General features: G+C 38.4%; 1 protein-coding gene across 1 annotated transcript; it reads left to right on the top strand.

Moving 5' to 3' along the window:
• The first annotated feature begins 11367 nt into the window (after window positions 1–11367).
• On the top strand, window positions 11368–24874 carry LOC149831873 (sm-like protein LSM1B). The gene is made up of 6 exons (XM_090012263.1): window positions 11368–11481; window positions 11800–11989; window positions 23075–23143; window positions 23225–23340; window positions 23454–23516; window positions 24233–24874. The coding sequence occupies exons 2-6, from the start codon at window positions 11929–11931 to the stop codon at window positions 24308–24310; spliced, it is 387 nt and encodes a 128-aa protein (XP_089868389.1). The 5' UTR covers window positions 11368–11481; window positions 11800–11928; the 3' UTR covers window positions 24311–24874.
• The last annotated feature ends 1063 nt before the right edge of the window (window positions 24875–25937 follow it).

Raw genomic sequence — 25937 nt, 5'->3', positions numbered from 1 at the left:
CCATTCGCATCCATGCAAAGCTTCTTCATCTTTGACAACGTATTAAAGAATGTCTTAGCTTTAATAACTTGAACAAGTTTAGGTTCATCGGCCAATGGGAAGCTAAGCTCTCCTATTCAGCCCAATGTCAAGTCGATCTTGTTGGTGTGCCAGAGGGTCAAACGCTTCAGTTGTAGGAGTGTATCGCCGTTCTCTCTGCCCTCGTTGCAGAATGGAGAGCACGAGATGAGCTTAGATGAAAGTTGAGGGTCAAAGTTGCATGGTTGGCTAATGACGATGATAATACATGATTTTTTCACATGAACACATCAAATAAATACAGTAAGAACCGGTTACTCTCGATCGAGATCGATGGATGTCAGTTTGGTCAGCAAAATTGCCTGCCAGCTGTTACTTCTTATTTCTCCAGGTTGTATTCGGCTGACTTAGGCGTCGGGGGGTTATCGACGATATAGGCTATAAGCAGTTGGCGGCAAACCAATTTGTTCATCTGTAGTCTCGATTCACCAAAATTGAGATTTCTAATGCTATTAGCGGACTCTCGGGATGGAGGGCTCTAGGCCTTGACGATTTCCACATCGATTTCTTCAAAGCTTTTTGGTCAATTGTTAAAACTGACCTGCTCCACTTGTTCGATGAATTCTATAGTAATGCAAGGCTCCCTAAACCATATCATGTGGCAGTCATCTCTTTGATTCCTAAGAGGCAAGGGGCATCAGACATATCCAACTTCAGGCCGATTTCAGTGATGGGTGCTCTGTATCGCATTATATCTAAGGTGTTGGCTAATCAATTGCGCGTTGTCATTGATCAACTTGTCTCTCCAAACTAGGGAGCTTTTATTTCAGGTCGAAGTTTGCACGGGTCTTTTATTTGTGCAATTGAGCTTCTTCACTCTTTACAGTTGACTGGAGCATAGTACTTCTTGCTAAAATTGGATTTTCATAAGGCTTATGATAGTCTGACATAGGATTTTCTGATTAAATCTCTAACAAACATGGGGTTTGACAACCGATTTATAGCGTGAGTTAAGAAGTTGGTCACGAAATCTGTATCGTCGGTTTGCATCAACTGACTGAGAGGGAAAGAATTCAAGTTGGCTAGAGGTGTGCGACAGGGTTGTCCCCTAGCCCCTATCCTTTTTAATATCGCAACAGATGGTTTACCCATTCTCATGAAAAGGGTAGAACAAACATGCTTCTTGGATTCCTTGGGCATTCTTGATTTTGTTGGTCACACAATTCAATATGCAGACGATACTATAATATTTGGTCATGCGAATGTTAATCAGATGTTTAGGTTGTGCTTTATTATTAAAGTTTTCGCTGCAATTTTAGGCCTTCGCCTGAACGAGAGTAAGTGCGCTCTGGTCTTACTCAATGCTGACCCTCTTCTCCAATCGACTGTTGTAAGGATCTTCAACTGCCTAATATCCAACCTTCTTGTCAATTTCTTGGGTCCATCGTTGCACTCACTGCAACCGGCGGAAACGTCATCTTAGATGTCTACTATAGAGCGAGTGCAAGGGAGATTGTAGTCTTGGAAGTCCCGATATTTATCTTTTGCGAAATGATTGATGCTAATTCGCTATGTTTTGGCCCGATTACCAGAGTTTTATATGAGCATGTCCATTATATCAACGACAATAGAATGGACGATTAACCGTTTGCTTTCACACTTCCTTTCGTCTGGAAATGTGTCTCACAAAAAGTACCTGCTTATTTCTTGGCAACAGATTGTTTTTCTGAGGCAGCGAGACAACTTGGAGATTCCGGCTCTGAAAAAGAGGAGCTTCGTTTTAGTCTTGAAGTGGGCCTGGGTAGCTTCCATATCTCAATCTTCTTGGGCTATGTTTGTTAGGCAAAAATATGGTAGTCTATCTGACTCCCTTCTTTCGATGCCCAGTTCAGTGTGTCATTCGTCCCTCTGGTTGGAGTGGCGGAAGACACTTCGGTCCTTCAGTGGTAGGAATCTTAGGCCTGTCCATGGCCGCCCGTGGCTTCACTGAGCCATGGCGAGCAGAGATAGGTTCTCCATTAAGCAAGTTTACCATTCCTTGTTGCCATCCGGGATTGACTGGTTTTCCACTGATTGTATGTGGGGTAAGGGGCCCGCTCTAAGGGAAAAAGCTTTGGCGTGGCTAGTGGCTATAGATCGTGTTCAAACCCAGATTAATGTTAGGAAACGGGGGATTTAATTTCCTATCATGTGTGTTCTTTGCGAGAAGACAGTAGAGGACACGACTCACCTATTTTGGCTCTGCCCGGTCGTTCTAGACTTATTTTTTCAAACTTGGGGTGCACCATCTATTCAAACTCGTTCGAGTTCTGTTATTCGAGACCTCTTGCTTGGTCACATGATTTTACAACAAAAAAAAATTGAAGATTATTGTGGTAGGTATGGTTGTTTTCAACATGGTGGGTGATCTGGATTGAAAGAAACAACATCTTCTTCAGGGGCATCAAATTCGATTTCGGAAAGCTTCACCAATGGGTCATGTTTGATGTGTATCTGGCTCTTTAATTACATAGTAGAGACGGGGGTTTGATCTGCTTGTACTCTAAACTATGCACAATCACCATTTAGATTGTGGTTGTCTTACTCCTATGTTTCTCTCTCATCCAATATTTTGTTGGATGTATTTTGGTAATGTTGAATGGTGAATGTTCTATCTCTCTCTCTCTCTTTGTGTGTTGCCTTCTCTCCGAGTCCCTTTGCTTCCGAATAAGGTAAGATTATCTCGAAATTTTCTCATTTCTTTACTTTGCTTTTTCTCCATGAATTTTGGTGATGAATACTATGTGGTTTGTTGATATCTTGAAACCCTAGCTTTTGCTTGGTAGATTGGTTTGTTTTAGGCATGTTAGTGCGAAACCCTAGTTTTCTTATGATATGTTGAGGCCCTAGCTTGAATAATGATCTCTAGCTTTTGTGCCATAGAGGTTTTGATCTCTTGATTCCCTGGTTTTGATCACACACCTAACTCTATATCAAGAATTCACTTTGTTTTGGACGTGATTGCGAAACACCTAGTTTTTTTTACCTTTTTTTTTTTTTGCAATCTCTCTTGAAGCTTGAGCTTGCATGATTGGTTACTTCATTTTGGGCGTTCAATTAGAGCTGCATTTGGGCATTCCACCTTCTTGTGAGTTTTCAAGGAGTAAAATGCATCTATAATTCACGGCCATAGAGCCTAGGTGAGTGGCAGCAAAATTCAAGGAGATCCTTTTATGACGGGCCATGCATCGACTGGTATGCAGTCATTAGACATGCTAAGTAATATTTGCCAGTATGTCAACAATGTAACTGATGCATTAAGTTTCAAGCTCATCAATTCATGTGCAAAAGTGCTGAAAGAAATGCATGAGAATGGGGAGATTGATGGTGACTTCCATTTGAGGGCGTTGGATCTATATGAAGATGTCAAAAAGGCAACTATATTCTGAACTTTGGAACCGTATATGAGGATTGCATGGTTATCCAACAAACTCTCCCATGTTTAGGTATGTATCTTCTAACTCCAAACATGAGTTTGCATGATTGCTTTTATAATATACATGTTATGTTTTAACGTAATGTTCTACATGCATTACCGAACAAACTCTCCCAAGTTATTTTATAGTTATGATGTTATATAATGATTTATGACTTGTGTTAATAGTTAGTTAATTGATACATAAATTTCATATGTGAATGTTCAATATTAATTGATATATGTGAAATACTTGATTGATTTATACATTTTTTTGTATGCCTACCTGAACTTTAAACATTTCAAACAACTTTTTTGTCTCATGAATAATTTCTGTGGAGCCCATTGTGGTCAATGTTACTAACTTTAATCTTCTCTCTTAAGCTTTGCATTCATCTCTTTGATTGTTTTATGATTATGAGGTTGTCCAATCTGCAATTTGATCAATCCAGGACCGGCCTTGGACAAAGGTGAGCTCAGCTCCAGGTGGTAGGTCCTCTTGGGTATCTTTTTTATGGCAGTAGCAACTAAGACACATGCCTGGGTTATCATGTGCCTTAGTTAGTGTTCTTGGAAGAGTTGTTTCCCGCTTATGCAAATTTAATGCAGATATTGAAATGTCTTTTTTTTTTAAGACTGAAATGTCTGTTTTTATTAGCATATTATCACAATGTTTGTTTGGAAAATCTTCACACTTGAGCCCTAATCTCTGGAAACATCATGCAGCGCTGGATTAACTGTTTTCTTGTACTGGTTTCTACATCTGAGGGTGGTTTTTCTTTCTCATGGATAAAGATTCAAGCTTCCAGTTTCCTGCAAATTCAAGATCCTGGCTTCTTAGCTTAAAAGATTTTCTCAAAAAAAAATTCAAGCGACTTGTTGATGCACCATCGATCCCGAAGATGCAAAAAAAATTCTATGCTATTCTACTCCTACGTAAGGGAAATGAAATCAGACAGGAAAATAACAAAAAAAATGCATAAAATTCAAAAAATTAATAAGCTTCAATCATCTATCTCCTTAATCCCCTCACATAACAAGAATTTATAGAAAAATAAAACCCTAATCCTATTTTTTAAATCTTGTATAGATCTAATATCTGAATTGAACTCCAAAGCTAATAAAAAATAAAAAACATAATGAATTGGATCCAATGAGATCCCAAACCATTAGTAGCCCTCCAATTTCTTCTTGCACTTCTTGTTGGAGGATCAGCCTGGATCCGTATTCGTGGGTGCATTATCCTCCTCGCGTTGGAAAGGATTAGTCTCCGATGAGTGATCATGGAAAGTGGCATTGGCAGCTCCAAGTGTAAAGGCTGCAAAGTCATCTCCATATAAATAGATCGTATCTTCTTCCTGTTTGGCACATTCACCTTGTTTTGCACTTTCCTCTTTATACTCTTCGTGCTCTACTAACTGGAGCCGCTTCTTCGGAGTTGGACATTGTGTTGCCAGATGCCTGACGCTGTCATAACGGAAATACCTCTGGCAGTCCTCACCAGCCTGGGTATTGAATGGATCTCAGATCCTCTCGCTGTGGTGGTAGCTTCGGGTCCTTCTGATTGGCGGTTGAAGCATTTGTTGGATCATTTTTCGGATCACACAGTTTCAGATTCGTCATCATGATATTAAACACGAAATAAATCATGAAATACAGCAGTGTAAATAGCATGATTAATAGACGACAGAAACAACAACAGGGTGCAGGCATGTCGGTTTCTGCAAGCAACCAAAATTCAGACCACAGCATATAAACAAACATATGCACAGAACATAAAGAAAAAAACAGGAACATGTTTAGTTTATGTAATAGGCTAAGGCGTACGAAAGTACTCCCCTTAGAGAAGATTCTAAGCATGTTGTCTTCTTCTGCGTTTGTACCAAAAATAGAGGAGACACATCCAAGTCAGAATAAAATTTGTAAGGGAACTGGTGTCTCAGTTAGTGGTTGCTGTGGACTATGTTGGATCCAAAGAGAACACAGCTGATCCATTAACGAAAGGACTAGATAAGTCTTTAGTCCTAAAATCCAAAGAGGGGATGAGACTGAAACCCATCGGTAGTTCATCTACAGTAGCAACCCAACCTATCTGAGTGGAGATCCCACAAAGTAGGTTCAATGTGGTAATAACAAGCTGTAGGGTGAACTGGATAGCACCTTATTTATGTGATACCTTGTATCTGTGTTTGCTCCTCTGTTTACTCTGGAAAGGTGTTGTAGCTGCAAGTTAAGGAAGAGTTAAAACTCTGAATGGGTTCAAAGCCTTCAAGGCGAGATGTTAGCAGTGCATCTTTAGAGAAGCCCACCTATGTGAGTGTGACTGTGTGGCCGCAGTTTAAGGAATTGGGATATTCCTGAAGTCACTCATGAAACAGGATTCAGGCGCATGGCCGTTAACGAGCCGCCCCTAAAGACTTAGAGAAGATTCGCCCCCACATACTGTGCAGATCAGGGTCCGGCGTCCTTCCCCCAGAATACAATAGCCACGACGAACCGAACGGTGCACTCCGGCGGGTCGTCCTTCGAAAACAACCTCTTTGAACCAAAGTTGCAGAACAACCCCTTTCGAGATAACTCACAGAAAAGAGAGAGAGAGAGTAACAGGGGAGATGGGAAATCGCAGAGCTCCAGGAATTCGTCTGTCTCAGCCTTATGCGTAACCCCAGCCCTCACCACGCTTTTATAACCCACGAACGGTTATGAAACGTGGAAGGACCCGTTACGGATTCTAAGGAGACGTGATCTGTAAACGGTCTTCGAAAGATCGAGACCCATTACGGAATCCGAGGGGCCATAACAGGCACGGAATCCGAGGAGTCATGACCCGTTATCCATTCCCATAATCCGTTACCGAATCCAAATAACCGAAGAAACTTTGGGTAAAAAGATACTTTGTCTTGATTGGATATGGCCCTATAGGGCCAATTACCCGAACCCGAACCGGCCCGGCTCGACACGACACGGTGCGGCGGGCAGGCGTGCGCGCGCGCGTGTGTGTGTGGTGGTCATCCCACTCCCTCGTTCTCAGGAACAAGTGTATGAGTTCACTAGTTGCTTATAAAGCCCTCAAAAAACTCAAGCAAAAGCAATATGGGACTATTCCACCTCATCAAGACCACTATCTCTAAACAACCCATTTTCTTCTTTGAATTTTCTCTCGCTTCCTTCTTACACCTAACAGCATTGTGGGGGTCCGAGTTTGCTTCTGGGTTGGGAAAACATCCTTAGACCGCGGTGCTCACAAATCATTCTTTGATTTCAGCTTTTCCTCCACATTTAAGGCATATTGATATGCTTGAACAACCGCAGATCCGGACCAAAAAGAAGGGCAAGAATAAATTGGAGGACTACTAATGGTTCGAGATCCAATCCATTATGTTTTTGATTTCTTATTGGTTAATTTTGGAGTTCTATTCGGATATTGGATTTATCCAAGATCCAAAAACAAGATTAGGGTTTTACTTTTTTTTATAAGTACTTGTTATGTTGGGGGATTAGAGAGATGGATGGTTGAAGCTTATTAATTTTCTCTAAATTTTATGCATTTTTGAGTACTCAATCAGAATCAGAAATGGATATCTACTCCTAGTGCTTTGAATTATGGCTTCCAAAGCTTTAATGTCACCTTTCTTTTGCAATTGCTCTTGTTCAAAAAGGATCTTATCCTCTTACATATAATGTCGGATCCAACTGATGCATCTAGACAGTTTGTCAATATCCAGGTGAATGTGGACTTATCCTAGCCATTGGTTAGACAGCTAGGATTCAATGTAGGATTGATCCTATCATATGTCAGATGATGGAATCCATTCTCCCTACAATGAATAAAAAGCACACTACTGGATCCAAATCTCATTATTAACCCTATACTATTTTTGTTTATAGAATCTGACTAATTGGATTTGGATTCAGTTAGATGTTAGATCTGAACTCGTACAATTGACATCCCAGCTGATGGGTGACGTGTTAAAATGCCAAGAACCCAGGCTAAGAAAATATGGAGTTTTTTGAAAAATTTGCATATGAAAAAGTTTTCGCTTATTTTAAATGCCATGAGAAGATTCAAAATTTCCCATCTCTGATAGAAATTTTCTATTTTTACCCCACATTCAAAATGTAGCCTGTCAGGAAAATATCATGAATAAATAAAACCCATTTGATCACACAACACCATAAAAAACAAGGTTAACTTTGAAGTGCCCATCAAAGTTCTAATTAATGTATCCACCAAAGTTGCTCCACTTTTCAAATATCCCCCAAACTCTTGCACCACCAAAGTCCTAATTAATATATCCACCAAAGTTGTTCCACTTTTCCATTATCCCCCAAACTCTTCCACCTTTAAGCAAATGCCCCCATTTCTCTACCACCCTTAATTTAATCGTGGGTTAATATTGTCCATGAATTCACAATTATCATGTTAACCTTGTAGAAATATATCTGTAAATTTGTTATACTAAATGTAAATGTGGCTTTTATGCTTTGGAAATGCCAAACATTAACAATCTTTGAGTGTCTGTAGAAAAAAATGTTTTTTCTTTATGATGAGGAACCCTCACCTTACCTAATGGGCTTCGCCCCCTGCAAAGTAAACCCCGGGTGGGATCATCGACACCCAAGCCCTTGCACAGTCGGTGAACCTGGGATGAAGGGGTCATCACCTTCTCCCTATGCCTGTTGCCACTGGAGCCACCCATCGGTGTAAAAACATGCTTTTATTTGTTAAGCTAGGTTTATTGCTCAAGATGTTAAAAAAAGGTTCATGACAAGGATTTTGTTCTTTTTTTTTATGATGAGGAACCCTAGGGTGGATTTGTTCTTTGAACATACGGGTTTAGTTTAAGGTCATATTATATTTGCGAACGAGTATTTAGTTCAAGGAGATTTACATATTTTAATAATATTTGCAAACATACATAAGGAGTATTTAGTTCAAGGAGATTTACATATTTTAAGAATATTTGCAAACATGATTTGTAAAAGTTATATTATATTTGTGGATGTACTTCGAGAGTATTTAGTTACTGGAGGTTCACATATTTTAGGGATATTCACAAACATGATTTGCGAAGGCCATATTGTTTTTGCATATATACTTTGAGAAATATAATTAAAGGAGGCTTGCACAATTTGAAAACATTCACATAAATTATTTACAAAGATTGTATTATATTTGTGAACGTTCATCAAAAAATATAGTTAAATAAGGTTCGCACGTTTAGGGAACATTCACAACAATTATTTAGGAAGGTCGTGAACGTGCACTAGAAGTATTTAATTAAATGAGGTTCACACATTTTGAGTGACATTCACAAATTAAAATGAATTGCTAAGATGGTAGCATATTTGTGAAAGAAAAAAAATGTCTTAAAAAGTAAAAATTCAAAGATTTTGGATATAGAGGAGACATTTCGAATAATGTGTCATTTTACAAGAATAATACGATCATTTTTTGTTGTTTATATCGATCTGTAATTAATGCAAGGATATGACTTCAAATAAGTTTAAAGCATATGAAATTATGAACAAAATCATCAAAAAAGATGGAAAGGAAGCTTACCCTAGCAATAGGTCCTTCGTCAACCTCTGAAAAGGTGGTGCACCTCCTAAAAATGTTTAACCCACAAATTCTTTGCTAATGTGGTAGGGGCCACTCGCTACTGTCATCTAGTTAAAAGTAGGGCTGTCGACGGGTCGGGTTTGTACTGGGTACCGGACCCGGCTCGAATGTGAATTCTCGACTATGGGTATAAAAAAAGTTGACCCAAATAATATTTGTGTTGACCCAAACCCAACCCGAGCAATATGAGTACTGGGTTTGGGTTATGATTTTTATTGGGTACTCAATCTGATCCAAGTGTTTTATATGTATTTCAAGTAAAAATAAAGTTCTTAAATTATATGAATTCACGTTTGACATTTCATTTTAGTGACCTGGCAAAACCCGAACCCTAACTTGGACCCCACACATTGTTATTTAGGTAGGCTTGGGTATACCCTAATAGTTGGGGACCCATTGACAGCCCTAACTAAAAGGATGCCATAAGTTCAATCTGCACCCCTTGCTTTGAAGCTGAAGCTTGTTGGTGTACTTCTTGATGTGTAACGAGACTTGAGTTTTCACCAAAGTTGCCAGAGACAGGAAATAATAGGAGATACGAGTATGCAAGGCCCTTAAATGTTTTTAATATAATTTTATTGAAAAATTTTGGTACGAGTTTCTAGTAGACATTGATACTAGGTTTTGGTACATGACTTTCTTGATGATGGTACGAGTTTTTAAAAAGTAGAATTCATCATTTATGTTGCAAGAATAATGATATCATATATACAATGATACAAGAAACACTAAGAAAAGCAAAAACATTAAAATTCAAAATAAATAGTTATAGCAATGGGCCAATGTCTCGAGCTACATGTAAATGCAAAATATATATTTGAAAGCAAAGTGTTTTAAAACAATAATCAAATAAAGAAAAAAATATAGAACACTCTTAAGCTAGTAAGGTCAATGACATAAAGGGATCCTCTTGCAAGAATTTGTGAAAAAGTCTATGCAACTATGAACAATATATCTTGTAGGTCTTCTCAAATCTCAAATATAAAATTGATATGAAGGTACAAAAATCAGGTTTAAATTGAAGAAAAAAAATAACCTCCGGTCTCAATGAAAATGAGAAGTTTGCTGATCGTTTTAATGAAGTAAGCTAGATCTACATATATAAGAACGGTATAGGAGGAGCTGCAATGGTCCTATTAGCTAATGTCTTCCCTTATTTAAGAAGGGAGGCTCAAGAGAAGTTGAGGCCCTAGGCAAAGTCTCCAAATGAGGTTCTATTTTTTTTATATATATAAAAATTCTATTATTTATTAAAATGGTAGCACTTTTTTTTCTTAAATTCTTAATATCCTCTTTATTTGCTAATTGGGTTCATATATATTTACTATTTTTTTATTGTACATAATTTTTTTATTATTTATTAAAGGGGCTGCACCTTTTTATTAAAATTCTCAATATCCTCGATATTTACTAATTTGAACATCCGTTATGAAGGTAAAACCATACTTCAAATGAAACTATTGTCCGATTGGACCATAAAATAAAAAAAAAAGACTCTAAAAGACTCATAAAATCATGTAATGGGATAATAGTGCTTTCTTTTCCTAAAATCACATAAACAGAATGGCATTTTCAATACATTGCAATTTATACGATGCAAGTAGACACCATCAAACTAGATGAACAAAGTCACGCAAAACAAAATTTTCCTTTCTCCTATTTCAGTCAGGAAAAATGCATGAAGTGAAAGGCAAGTTAGCTTTGTAAACTCCTTTCCTTTAATAGGCATCAATAAAGTTCACTCCAATTGCTTTGTTTTTTTTCACGTATCTCCCTTTTTAATTTTAATGTTTGTCACTACTATATTTAAAACCATGTTTGATATTTCTAAGGGATGAGTTTAATATGCGTCTAGAAGCAAGTTTCTTGGCATTTTTTACTAGGTACTGGTATACGGAAAAATGAGATACCTACGGAAAAATAGAGTTTTATGCAACTATGATTTTCACACCATAATAACAAGTATTGGTGTTGTTTTTCAAAAAAATGTGAAGAAAAAAAAACGCAAGATCGACAGATCAATATTTTCTGATAAAACGGTAGAAATTAATTTTCATTTTCAATTTTATTTTTATTATTTTTAAAAACAATTTAAAAAGATTTTATTTTTATTTTTTATTTTTTTTCTGTTTTTTGCTAACAATACAAGAAGAATAAAAATTTCAATTTATCACGAGAATTTGGCAGGTCGATATTTACGAAAAAATGTTGTCACTATGTTAACCTAAAAGGTATGGGTCCGCATAACGGAGCTTGCATGAGCAGTTGAGCCTGAGAGAGAGAGAGAGAGAGAGAGAGAGAGAGAGAGAGAGAGAGGGACGATCCACCAAGGAATCGCTAGATGATCCGTTTAATCCACGATTGTTCCTCCAGGAGACGGATGGAGGTGGGCTTCGATCTCCTTTAGCTCAGAGCATCCTTTCGGTTCTTGGTCCATGCGTCACAGAAACCATGTGTCTCCGAAACACGGTTTTTGGATCACCCATGTGGGAAAAAATCGTATTTTTGGGTATCCAATCTTGTAAAACCAAGGTTTTGGCGGAAATTTTGTTTTTTTTTCGGTTAATTTGTTCCTGTTTTTGGTGAGATTTGCAGTAATTTTCTGACATATATTGGAAGTATTATGCGTTTGATTAGTGATTAGGTTTAGGGTTTACGGTTTCATGTGGTATTCATTCGTTTGATTGCCTTGGGAGATCCTTAGGGTTAGGATCAAGCGGGGTGCTGCATTTGTAGACAAGGCTGCCAATGCCATTTGTTGGGGTTCTGCTGGGAACTGAGAGTAGGGACGGTTTTCTGGAGGAGAGAAACTCGAAGTCGAACCGAAGAAGCGATGTCGTGGGCGAGCGCGGACGAAATATTCCTCTCCACCTCTCTTGCTAGCTACCTTGATAGTATGTTCCTTGCTTGCATCTAATCATTATTTTGTTTGTAGTATTTTCTGTTCATGGTTTCGATTGATTGTTGTACTTTAGTAGCTTTTGCTCGCCAAAAATGGTTTGTTGATAGATTTAGATTCTGTGGATTCTTTGTTTGAATTGAATCTTGTTTTCCATGGTGTATATGTTTGTGGCCTAAAACATGGTTTGGTTAGTTTACTAACTGTTGCATTTTCTGGATTTTTTTTTCCTATTTTTGAGACTTGGTTATAGGTATGGCAGTGGACAAGGGGGAAATGGGGCGCCGCCCATCCTCGCCCCGTTTGGACCGGGGATGGAGGTTAAAATCAAAACCCTTGCGAGGATGGAAGCTGGGATTGATTTACTCTTTTCCCCGCCCCTTCTCCGATCCTGCCTTTCCCCGCCCCATCCTTCTTTAGGGATGGCAGTGGACCTAGGGGAAACGGGCCCCACCCGCCTCGCCCGGTTTGGACCAGGGATGGAGGTTAAAATCAAAACCCGTGAGGGGATGGAGGCAGGGATGGAGTGCAGGATTTTGAGACAGGGAGGTCCACTGCCATCCCTACTTGGTTACATGGCTTTTGAAGGATTTCTTGCTTAAAAATGGCTGTTTTGTTGTAGGTTGGTAATGTTAGAGGGTTGCTTATTGTGTTTGAAGTTGTTTGTTCATGAAGCTATTTATTCGTGGAATGTGTTTGGTTCCTGTGATGTTCTTTTTCTTTCATATATGTGCATTTAGATTGTCCTTAGTGTAAATTTTTTAAAGGCTGAGATTGTACCTCTGTTGCCACTTGCCATTGTTCATGAGGTTTTATGAGCTATTTCCTACATGATTTTTTTTTGCTTTGGCATTTAGGTTGCCTTTCCTCCCATTCAAAAGCTTTTTGATGTGTGCTGTTGTAGTCTGAAGTCATTTGGTTGCTTCTTGTTGTTGTTCTTGTTCTTTGCACCCGTTGTCAATGACTTAGTGATTATGCAACACCCTCACCTGAGACTTCGGGAGTCCAAGTTCGGTTGGTATTACTTCTCAGAGGGAAAGAGTACAGAGTTCACACAAAGAAACATGGCTAATTTTTTTTTTTTCATTATCATTCAGTAACTCATTTTTTTTTCACAATGTTCATCATTCGTAACAAGAGAAAATAACAAATACATTATTTTTCAGTGACATGAAAGTAAAAACTACCAAATACTCTGCTGAAGAATAAGTCGATCAAGTCCTGTCTGTACTAATGTGCTTGGAACCTATAATTGTAATTAAATAGGAGGATAAACACTTAAACTTACAACTGTAACGAGCTCTAAGCTCCTAGTCTTAATTTAGTTTTTGACACACTATACAAGTTTGTATATTTTAATTATCTCTCATTCACTCTCTTAAACTTTCTAATACACCAAACTAATCCTAGGTCGACTATACCGGTCATAGTCGTATATGGGCGTAACAACCCGCGTAGAACACCTCAATTCTATATATTGGTCAGACAATGAACCATACACTCTCAGTGATCTTTGGACTACCAAACACTGCAGTGAAACAAAAAAGAAACCTTGTCGGTAGCTAGCCGGGAGGTCAGGCTCAATCTCAATTTCGGTATGGTTTATGCTACATCCTAACCATGATGGTTCTCAATCATCCATGGTCCTCTAGAGTCCCCAAACACTGTGTGAGTCTAACCCTAAGTCATAGACTAAGTTCAACACATAGATCCACATTCTCAAACTCGTGTTTCACTCGTTCTCTCATGAGTGATATCATGAAATGATCACGCCGATTCTCATTCTTTAATCTCATGATGACATTAAGACTCATACTTATCTCATACTAAGCACACAACGATGTAGGGTCTTCACATAGTTAAATCACTGACGGTTCACTCTCTATGGTGGCTACACACTGGCCGCGAACTAGGTAACCCTTATCACATGTCGCTACTTTCGGGATTTAAAGGGTTATGCATGCTAATCTCAATATATTCATGCATACAACATGAATAGAATAAATGAGACTCCAATCTAAACACAATTTCATTACAATGCATGTTATTATTAATCACACTGATATGCTATCACAAACATAATATCTTTCTAATATGCATAACATACCATAATTAATATGTATATTACAACTCATATGTGTATGCAATCATCTCAGAATATCATGCATGATTATTCAATACATATCATGTTCTCACTCAAAAGCTATCGTGCTAATTAACGACATTACAATAACATGCCAAGGAAAAATGTTTATTCACATCTAAAATTATTTATAATATTTTTACCTCAAATGCGAATACTGTGCTCTAATTGCAATCGAGTCTCAAGGTGCTCTGACAGTAGAATCTAGTCATTACATAAGTATGTTTGTATAAATGCACAAAACCTTATATACTTTAATAAAATTACCAAAATACCCCTCCTGAATTGACTTGTGAGACCTCAATTTTTGTGTTCTTGATTTGACTAAAACCAGTGGACTGATAGATTCTTCTCTGTGATATGAGTCTAATGCACCAAACCTCAATTTTGAGTTCGGAGTGCAATGTTATGCCCATTTTACTGAAATGGATCTCGGGTACTCATAATGGTATTTTGGTTATTTTTTATTTATTTTTAAAATTCGAAAATAATCCCAACCCGATTTAGGTCCAATGTTTATCTGGATCCAAAGCTGTTTGATTGGATCCAGATCTATAACTCATCTGGATCTAAAACTGTCTGATTGGATTTAGACCCAATTCTGATCTAGATCCAAAACTGATCCAATCAAATCCAATTCCGATCTGAATCTAGAACTGATTTGAACCGGATCCAGATCCAGAACTGATTTGAATCAGATCCAATTTTGTTCTAGATCTAGACCCATATCTCTTTGGATCTAGTTCTGTTTTGATCTGTCCAGATCAGATCCAAATGTACTTGAGACCTACCGAGGTCTGACCCGGTTTGATCTAACCCGGTTCGGTTCAGACCAGTTTAGTCTGAACCGACTCAACTAGAACTGGTTCGGCCTGAACCAGTTTGACCATTTTTTTTCTAACTCGGTCCGACCCGACCCTGGTTCGGTCTGGGCGCAACCCAGACCGGCAGGCTCGGTCGGGGTCCCGCCCACACCGACCCGGTTCGGTCTGGGTCACACCCAGTCCAAGTCGGTCCCCCATAAAAATCCAAAAAACGGAAGGGGCTCTGCCCCTTCCGTTTTTACACATGCAGAGGGTCGGCCGCTATCGGCCCTCTCCCTCCTTCCTCCCTGTGGCAGAGGGGCCGGCCCCCTCCTCCTCTCGCTCTCTCTCTTTCTCATAACCCTCTGTTTTTTTTTTCGTTTAACACGAGCTCGCCGGCAGCCATGTCTGTCGGCCCCCTTTTTTTTCGAGAACGAAAAGAAGAAGATGAAGAAGAAGAACAAGAAGAAGGGGAGGAGTCTTACCTCCTCGTCGCCGGCTAGATTCCGATAAGCCCTAATTTTTTTTCTTCTCTCCCTCGCTCTCTGCCGCTTCCTCTCTCCCTCTGCCGTTCGCTTGATACGAGGTGGAGGGGCTGCGTGAGGGCTTTTATAGCCCTCACGCAGGGTGAAGATAAGCCTCACCCCTCTCGCGGATTGTGGGGGGTGAGGTTTATCCTCTCCCCCTTCGGTTTACCGAAGAGGCAGTTCCCCCAAATGGGGAACTGTCTCTCGTTTTTATTTTATTTTATTCGTCGGAGGGGTTTACAGATTACAACTCTTCTACCTGGACTAAATTAATACATTAACCAGCGCCATCTATACCAGCTCTTTCTTTTGGTTTGCAAGGCCCCTATTATTTCATGCAATGCTAGTCTGGAAGGGCTTATAGTTGTGTGACTTCTGCAATTTCATATACTATCATGCTTATTTTGGGGCTAGTTTCTCTCTCCAGGCCATAAGATGGCCGTTCTCTTTGCCCATGTTTGACATTCCCATGAATTTTTGCGTTAGCTCAACTATGTTTTCAAATGATGTAAATTTTAAATCATTGGTGCTGATCTTTGTCATTTTTCTTATGCCTTATTATGGTCATGCTTGCAAAAGTATCCATTTGTGCATCTTGTCAATGGTTTCAGCTCTTCAGTCATAGGGGGCGTTTGTGTGCCGCGGAAAGCTGGGGATTTCTGCAGAAATGCATGCCTGTCGATGCGTTTCTGCGGGGCCCACAGTGGCAACATAAAAGTCGGGTTCCCTTTCCACGAGGAAAGGGTGCCCTAAATCAACGCTGGACCCCCCCTTTCAGTGGAAATGTTTCCCATGGGGGTGGGGGGGTGGGTGGGGGGGGGGTCCGATTCCTTTTCAGCTGAAGACGAGTTCATGGAAGAGGTGCCGTGGCACCCTCTTCCGTGACAAGAAAACGCCCCCATAATGGTTTCACTTTGTTGCTGCCACCCTTCAGTTATCATCGTCTACTGTGTTGTCTCTTAAACCTTGAGTAACATCCTGACTGAGATTCCACTTAATCTCTGTTTTTCTAGTGTTCTTTTTTGGTCCAACTGCAAGGATACCTCTATCTAACTCATTTTTTTTGTTGAGTATCTTCTCATCACGAAGATTATTCATTTATCTCTCTGATCAGGGTAACTGCTTTCTTCCAATTTTCTCCGGCCTCCTCCTATAGCTATTCTATGCCATGTAGTTTGTCATTGAGTTGACAGTTTCCTCATTGTGTTTATGATATTTTCTGCATTATCAATGATTTGTTAGATATTACATTTTCTTGGTTATCACCTTTATAGTTCCTATTTTTAATTTTTAATGATATATATATATATATATATATATATATATATATATATATATATATATATATATATATATATATTTGTCTCTACTTTCAGTATCCTTTTTTTTTCCTCTTGAAAAGTTTGTGTAAGCTTTTAGAGTTCAATCTTGTGAAAGCCAATCAGTATTTGCCTCCACACTTCCTCTTTGGTGCCACCATGCCATCTTTGCTCCTTAGTGGATTTCATGAAAAATTCAACACAGCTTGGGTTAGTCTTATTGTAATCCTCCCTCATCTTTCATTGCGAATTATATTATGCCCATAACTTCTAAGAAAATCCCTTTCTTTCGAGTAATTGAATCATAAAATTCTTCTCTCTTGTTGCAACTGAGACCATTGTTTTCATGTGGATCTGCATAGTGGGTAAGTTGAGGCAATGGTGAATAATGTTTTGTCACTGGTGGATTTTCATATGTTCATGTTAGGGATTGATGTGTGTGATAGTAACCAAAATTAATATTCCTAAGAATTTCTATTCTTGCGACGTTCTATGTCTAGGATGCATAAAAACACTTTATCTGCAACTTTCTAATGTTCTTTTGCTTTGAGACGACATTTAGGATTTTTTCGCATTTTTCTTGGGCATGGCTGGAAGTTAGCATTTTCCTTTTGAATAAATTTTCTTAGGGATTGTATTCGTTGCTCTATATCTTCTTGGTCTCTGTCTAGATCCTGGGAGATTTTGGTGGGTGCTTGGGTACTCAAGCAACTAAACTCAGTTGTCTTAGTTCTTAGCTCTCTGAATTCATTAGAAGTTGTTCCACCTCTTTGTTTGCATCATAGTTGGCAAACCCGTGACTCAGAATCAGATCGCCCGACCCTTGACTCGTGGGTTGACTTGGTAATTCGGACGGGTTAGGACCTAATTTTTTGTGTTTTTTTTAAATAATACTTTAAATATTGAATATAACACTATATTTTCTACATTTTGAATGCAAATAATCAAACTCCAAGCAACAAATTCACTAAATTAAAGCATCAAAGAATAGAAACTACAAAATATCTGCCTAAAAAATAAAATAAGCTTCATAGCTGCACATATGAACAATAATGAAATGAATAATTAAGCTACACTGACAGAAATAAAACTAGTAAAAAATGAACAAGTAAACTAGTAATCACTACCTTTCTAAGTTCTAATAATTTCTAAGAGCATTATGAATTAAAAATTGAAAATCATGAAATGCAATTAATGCATAACATAACAGAATAAACTAAAAGAAGCATACACGAAATTTCAATTTTTGTTTCACATTTCACAACTTCACAAGTTCAGAACTCCAGAATTTGGATTTTAGATAAGTTTGCAATCAGCCTGTCACAATTTAAAAATGGAAGCACCAAAATGGCATAATGCACAATGTCAAAAACCCAAAAACGAAGCCATCATCTTAAAAGTCATAACTCCTAGTCCCAGCTCCTAGATCTCATCCTTTGTAATTGTGTCCTATCAATAATCAAAGTCCACTAGTTAAAATGTCAAATTGTCAGACAAAGATTCAAAGTCTAAAAAAAAGGATCTATGTATGGAATTAAGAGTACAAATCATGATAATCATCATCTTCTCCATCAACTCCACTGGACACCAAATTGATCATCTCAACTGAGCCCTCATTCTCATTGTCATTAGTAGCATGCATTTGTGCTGATGAACCAACATCTTCATTCTCTTGATTTTCATTATTTACCTTACCAATTCCATGTCCATATTCTCTTGTTGAGAATCATCATCCTACATTTGTAAGAGAAGAAAAGCATAATAAATATTTCACTTTTCAAAGATGCTCCTAAAATGTTCATTATATAACAAAAGGGTAACATATTAAATTATTAATGTAATAATGTATTATACACTTAAATCCTTAAATTGATAAAATAAGCAAATAAGAAACACTTCACCAGCCACACCATTTTCCACATCTTGTTTGATCCAAGAGTCAATTGGATTGTCTAAGAAAATATTGCCAAGTGACACAAGGTTGGAATTTCCAACACTCAAGACTTGCTTCTCCCTCAGTTTCAATTTGTAATGAACATAAACTAGATCATTCAATCGTTTTTTCTGCGACCTATTGCTCCTCTTTGTATGCACTTGGTCAAATGTGCTCCAATTGCTGTCACATCCACTGGAGGAACAAGTTTGGCTAAGGATGCATGCAATTTTTTGCAATTCCGAAGTACATCCTCTATGTTCTTCCCACCATATTGCTAAAAAATAAATAATTAATTATAAGTTAATATTTTTATGAAACGATGGAACAACCATCAAGTTACAACTTACATACTTGGTGGAAATTGAAAAATTGATATCAATATAAAATTACTAACACAATAGCTATGCACCTGGTAGTTCTTTATTTCTAGTCTTCACTGCCAAAGTTTGACCAAAATCTGAGGTAGCACGTGTAAAATCTTTGATCTAAAGAAAATTATGAAATCAATAAATAATTTTCATATTAATGTTTTATGAATAATTGAATGTCTGCATGTTACAATATAATATATACTTTGAATTTTGAAGTTATACAAAAAAAGTACCTGAAGTGTTGCAAACACTGCTTTCTTTTGATTATGCTCTAGGCGCAAAATGCATTGCTTCAAGCGACGTCGAATCTCAAGATGCTGAGAAAAACATCAAGCCATCATGTCAACAACATATTAATAGAAATAATGAAATACCTATGTCACAGGGACTCGGCAAAAGGGCCCTTGCACCTGCGTCGACGCGATGTGGCTGCGGCAAACACATCAGAGAGAGATTGAGGGTTGCCTACCCACATGCCATTTCATCTTCTCCCTTCTCTCTCGCACTATCTTTCTTTTCCTTCTCTCTCTCTCTCTCTCTCGTCTTCTCTCCTCTCTATTTCCCTCTCTCTCGGTTCCCCTCTTCCCCCTTTCTCTTGTTTGGAAAATGAGAGGGAAAACCAGAGGGAAATAGGGATAGGGGGAAATGAGAGAGAGAGGGGGGGGGGGGGAATCAAGCGAGGGGAGAAACGAAACCAGAGAGAGGGAAGAATGAGAAGAAGAAGGATGAGAGAGAGAGAGAGGAGGAGGAGAGGGGATGTGTACCTGGCTTCCTCTCTTCCTCTTCTTCTTCTGTCAGTGCTGGAGGGAGATATCTTGCTCCTCCTTCATATGCAGCGTCAGCGGGGTACCCGACGGAACTCCCTCTCTTTCACTCCATCTAATGTTGAAGACTCGAAAGTCTTTCATAATACCTGGCGCAAACCAGGTGTTATGATAAGGTCTGAATGGACCCAAGTCTTATAAGACTTGGGTCCATTCAGACCTGGGCCATAAGACTTGGGTCCATTCAGACCTGGGCCAGATTCGGATCTGGATCTGTTTCTTTCTTTCTCTCTCATGTTTTTTCTTGTTCTCTTTTTCTAATGTCCTTTATAACACCTTGCACAAACCAGGTGTTATGATAAGATCTGGGTAAAGTCATGTCTGAATTATTCAGATCCGGATCAGTTTCAACATAGGTCTGAATCAGACCTGTGTCTAAGCTGACCCAGATCAGTCGGATCTGTTTAGACCCAAGTTTGATTCAGACTTGGGTCAAAGCAACCCAGATCTGAATTGGACATGGACCTATTCTGACCAAGTCAGACTCAGTCTTGCATCAAAGCAAACCTAGGTCTGAATTAGACCTGGGTCTGTTGGGTTTGCTTTGACTTGGTCGGATTCAGACCTAGGTCAAAGTAAACCCAGGTTTGAATCAGTCTGGGTATACAGAGCCAGGTCTCTCTGAGATTATATATATATACCCTCCTGCACCCAAGTTTTTTTAAAGTGCCGTATCGCCACACCCGCACCTATGTGACATAGTGAAATACTAATGAAAAATAAAAACATTTATCTGATAACTAGATAGATTTTTGTTTTTACCTTTGAGAATTCAGGTGGATATTGAAATGCTGGATTTAAAAAATATCCTGCAGCATGAAGATAGTGGTGGAGTTGGTCCTCCCATCTTTTGTCAATCAAATTCCAATGAACTTTATACTTCCTTTCATCTCGACCATAGATATCTCTAATTTTCACTTTAGCCCTATCCATTGCCTCATATATGTACATCATTTTTGGTTGATCGTCACTATCCACCAACTGCTAGACTTGAAGTAGAGGTTCTATAGATTTTACTAGGCCAACTTCTGTCTTCCAAAAGCATGTATCCATGATGATCTCTTGAACTGTCTTTCCTGCAAGTTTTGAGAATTGAGAATTAACCCATTGATCATGTACAAACATCTTTCTCAAGGCAGCTTTATGTCCAAGTAAGCTTTGAAGCAAAATAAAATTTGTTGCAAATCTTGCTTCTTCAGGTCTTAAAATATTCCTTTTGTTGGTAAAATGATTCCTCATTATGTGTAGCAACAACGTATGGTTGTATATAAATTTTGTTATTCTCATTGCCCTATCTATGCATTTCTTCATCCTTGTCATCTTTCCAATATCTTCAATGATGAAATCCAAGCAATGGGCGGTGCAAGGAGAGTCCAAAATAAATTGTAATCCTTTTCCAACATTCTTCCAGCAGCAACAAAATTTGCTGCATTATCAGTGATCACTTGCAAATAAGAAATGGAGAAGTTGAAAAATGTAAACATTAACATATAGAATTAAAATGTAGAAAAATGATTAAAAGATAACAATTATTATGCCATATATTGAATTGGAGCAGGAAAGAGAAAACTGAAAATTGAAAAATGCAAACAATTATCAATTAAAAGGTTTGAAAGTTGAAAGTTGAAACAATGTAATAACCTGCACAACATTCTCCTTTCCGACATGAAGCACCACTTGCTCTAACATCTTAAATAGATTGTTTGCATCTTTAACAATATCAGATGCATCAACGGATCTAAAAAAATATACTCCTTTTGGGCAATAAGCCAAGAAGTTGATCAATGTTATGCTCGCATTATCCTTCCAACCGTCAGCCATGGTTGTGCAACCAGTTAAGCTCCATGACTCTGTAAACTCTTTTAAAGATCTTTCAATCTTTTTTATTTCATCATTCACAATTTTCTTTCTGCTTAGAGGTTTTTGTAACATCTCATGAAAATAGGGAGACCTGACTGCATTGAATGAGATTGCAGCATGATAAAAAAACCCTTGAAATTGCTGTGCACATTCTTTGTCTTGCTTGTTTATCCATTGCGGTTTTCAAGTTTGACTGTTTGAGAGGGGTAAACTTAGGCATTTTGTTTGCTACAAACTTGTCCAATGATCCTCCAATCTTTAAACCTTTCTGTGTATTCTCTTTTGTGTTTAAATCAGGTCCTGGTTCTCTTGGAGTTGGAGTTTCTAGAACAATTTTTCCTCTTTTCAATCTAGATGCATTCAATTATGTCAAGATTGGGCAGAATCTTATTGGATGGAGAAATTGAGGCAATGACAATTTCATAATTATTCTTTTGAGAATTACTATAATGGACTATATAGTATCCAGTTGATCTTGACAAATGGATCATGTGATAACTTTGGAGAGACCTGATTTTTTATTTATTTAATGTGGGTACTTTAAAATGTGCAGCATACCCGTGTCAATCAATGCTAGTATTTCTGGGTTCTGGTCCTGGGTTCTTGTGAACATTGCCCAAATATCAACATATTACATAATATATAGGACACATTTTATGCTTCTATAAATATTTTGTACTTTCTATATTTGATGTTTATATTTTAATTTAGCTTCCCATTTGTAGTACATATTTATGCCTGTATGTGACATACCCAACCCAGCCATACCCTCACTCCTTTCTTTTGAAAAACAGCCATGGTGTACCAGCCAAGCCATGCCATGTATGAGCACTTGTACATATGTGGATAGGGCATTTTTATTATCATCTAAACCAACTTGTAATAGATTTTTTAAGAATTCTAAATCTGGATTAGTTCCAATGGTAACTTACTGTGCCTGTGTTGGGGGAGACAATTTCTGTTGCACAATGATGGCACATGCTTGCTGGATGGGTGGGAGAACCAACTCTTTCAAGCGAATTGAGTTAACTTTACATGAATTCTCTGTTCTATCATTATGTTCCTAATACCCTTAACTGTCCTTGTTAAATTAAACTCTTCAGCATTGAGTACTTATCAGGCACCTAACACGTAGTATTTGATGCATTTCACACTTTCTATATTGTTTTTGGGATCTTCATAATTGTGGGATTGATGTTTTTAAATGTTGTTATTGATTTTGTGTGCACCCTAGTTAAAGGTGTTTGTCTGAATTTTGAAGTCATTGTTCATACTCGGATTTTTCTTGCCATTTCAGAGAAACTTCTTGTGTTACTTAGAGATGGGAGGAAGCTACTTGGTGTTCTTCGTTCGTTTGATCAATTTGGTAAAGATGTCTTCCTTCTGAAGTAACTAGTTAAAGCTGTTTCACAATCTGCTAGCTAACTGCACCTTTATTTATCAACAGCAAATGCTGTACTAGAAGGTGCATGTGAGCGTATAATTGTTGGAGACCTATACTGTGATATTCCTCTTGGCCTTTATGTTATTCGAGGAGAAAATGTTGTCTTGATCGGCGAGCTGGTATATTAGTCATCTCATGTTCAATGATCTGGTTAATTCTTTTTTGCATGCGATGAAATGATGAAAAGCTCAAGCTTGTGATCTTCATTTTCAATGTTGACCATGTCACCCAGGATCTTGAGAAGGAGGAACTTCCAGCTCACATGACTCGTGTTTCAGCTTTGGAGATAAAAAGTGTAAGAGCTGCAAAGAAGATTCACTTATGATATACTTAACGAGTGGTAACATCTGAGTTGAAATTTTTTGACTCTAGGTGATCTGTGATCAATTCCATAAGCTTTGCTGGAGTCATTCATTGGATCATATTTAGGCTTCAGTTGGGTCACAATGCATAGTGGCCCACTGCTATGCCAGCCTTACTATATTGTGGGCAGACTATACTGGATCAGACTAATAAAGTTTGGCTTGAGCATGCAAGAACTTGACCTATTGCCACTGGCAGGTTTCTTGCAGCTCATCGTCATCATCATCAAGCCTTATCCCAACTCCATGGTGTCGGAGGTTTCTTGCTGCTCAAGTTGTCGAATTACTTATTGGGAAGAAGCCATAGTAACAAATATCGGCTTTTTCTTCAAAAAAATGTGAAAAAAAACACGAGAATTTTCTATCTGATAAAAATGCAAATATTGCAAGAAATTGAATTTTTAATTTTTACTTTAAATCTTCCAAAATTTCCTTTGTAAAAATTGGTTTTTATTTTTAAATTATTTTTTTGCCAATATTTTTTCAAAAATAATGGAAGAAATATAAAAGTTTCAATTTCTCACAAGATTTTGGCTGCACGTTTGGTCGCTATGGTAGAAACTAGCCAGTCCTCAGACTGGTTGCATACCTGGCATTTGTATCTTCTGGTGCATGTATTACATTTTCTAATGTTTTGTTTATTATACAGGCTCAAAGGGCTGAAAAGGATGCTACAGATCTGAAAGGTTCTATGAGAAAGAGAATGGAGTTTCTAGATTTGGATTGAGAACATGCTTGTTTGGGTAATGTCTTGATGCAAACAGATATACCAGAGTTTCTTCCGGCACTGTCAAGCTTGCAATAGTCCCTTCAGGGTCTGCTTCATGGTGAACAGTGGCCGCATATCCTTGGAATCTCTTTCTGAGTTCTTTTTATGATGATTGGAGAGTGAAGGACTTGGGCTTGCTGAAGATCTTGTTCTTCTCTCTTGGTATCTGGTTTGCAGTTCTTTTCTGGAAAGGACAACTAGGAATTTTGTCATTTTTTTTCAAATGATGTGCTCCACGAAAGAATCTGGCTGCCCGGGGAGGTATCTTTTTTCTGCTTGCTTCCCAAATGTGGCTGATAGGTTAGCTGAAGTTGGTTTTGATTAGATTATCTTGCACCATTCTGCTCTATTGATTCTCATTGTTGTAACAATGTATGTTTCCTAAGATTCAGTGGTCAAGAGAATTTGTTCTCAGTGATACGGTGTTCGTTTGAGATGGTTGGCCTTGTATATGTTACTGATATCCCGTGTCGATGTGCCTCTTTCCATGAGGAGCCAATGCAAGAATTCTTTCCTTGGGTACTCGAGTTTCACGTTTAGTCTTTTCCTATTGTGCTTGCACTATTGGAAGCATGTAGGAAATTGCATGTTACAGTTTAAAGCTGATCTATGTTGCTTCTGAAAATGGATCGTCCAAGTGATTGGTAGAGATCATGTGTTCATGCTGGGGCCCTGATTGCTTTTGGATGGTGGGTCATCTGGATCATCCATTGTAGGGATGAACCCTCCAAATGGAACGATTGGGGCTTTATCATGTCGGTTCTTGCCAGACTCTACATGCCTGTACTGGGTTTTGGGGTGAGGGGCGGTTGTACTTGGATTTTGTGGAAATGGTATTTATTATTTTGCTTAGTCTCATTGATGGCGAGTAGGCTTTCATCCCCTCCGTCTCTCTCTCTCTCTCTCTCTCTCTTAAATAAATGCTACAGTATAAGATTCGATCAGTCAAACACTCTGATTGTTGGAGAGCCATCCAATCATCATTGATCGTGGATTTTGCACCCCTCTCTCTCTATAGATAGAGAGAGTCCCACTAAGGAAATTATATTTAAGACTGAATGATTGGTAAGGAGTAAAGTTAAATGACATCTTTTGATATATTTTTAGTAATTAACCAACTCCCTCGATTCCCTCGATTAGAGACAAGAACAGCCAACTAAGGAGAAGCTGATTGTGCTTTCTCCATTCTATATAATCAGGGTTAAGCTCACTCGAGCCTCCAAGAAATTAAGGTGGGCATGGTTTGGAGCCGTCTATGTATACAATCAAGTCATAGGTAACCAAGATCGGTTTGAATTGAAACTCCCATAAGTGGTAGTTAGAATTCAGTTTGATCGATAAAAAATAGTGGATACTTGTTGGTACCTGAGAAAATGATAGTCTTGTGCACACACTGGACTGACTGGGAACTGTAGAATTGTTGAACGGTGATGCAACAGTGGTGGAGCCAGGGGTGGGCGGTCTCCCACCCCAGAATTTCTTATCGGACTCGGGTCGGGTTCGGACCCGACCCGGATCCGAGAACCCAATAGGGTTAAGTTAGTAGGGTCGCGGGGAAGGGCTCGCAACGCCTTTCCCTGCGTCG

The sequence above is a fragment of the Nuphar pumila genome, chromosome 7 (genome assembly GCF_984573655.1).
Source record: "Nuphar pumila chromosome 7, dmNupPumi1.hap1.1, whole genome shotgun sequence".
Classification (NCBI taxonomy): Eukaryota; Viridiplantae; Streptophyta; class Magnoliopsida; order Nymphaeales; family Nymphaeaceae; genus Nuphar; species Nuphar pumila.
Note: the sequence above shows the minus strand (reverse complement) of the source record. Positions and strands in the feature narration are given on the sequence as shown.

What these genes read in the sequence shown, in the direction of transcription:
- LOC149831873 (XM_090012263.1), top strand. Translation starts at nt 11,929, where the DNA reads ATGTCGTGGGCGAGCGCGGACGAAATATTCCTCTCCACCTCTCTTGCT. An exon ending in TTGTCTTGATCGGCGAGCTG is followed by an intron (nt 23,341 to 23,453) that starts GTATATTAGTCA and finishes CATGTCACCCAG; the next exon opens with GATCTTGAGAAGGAGGAACT. An exon ending in CAGCTTTGGAGATAAAAAGT is followed by an intron (nt 23,517 to 24,232) that starts GTAAGAGCTGCA and finishes TTTATTATACAG; the next exon opens with GCTCAAAGGGCTGAAAAGGA.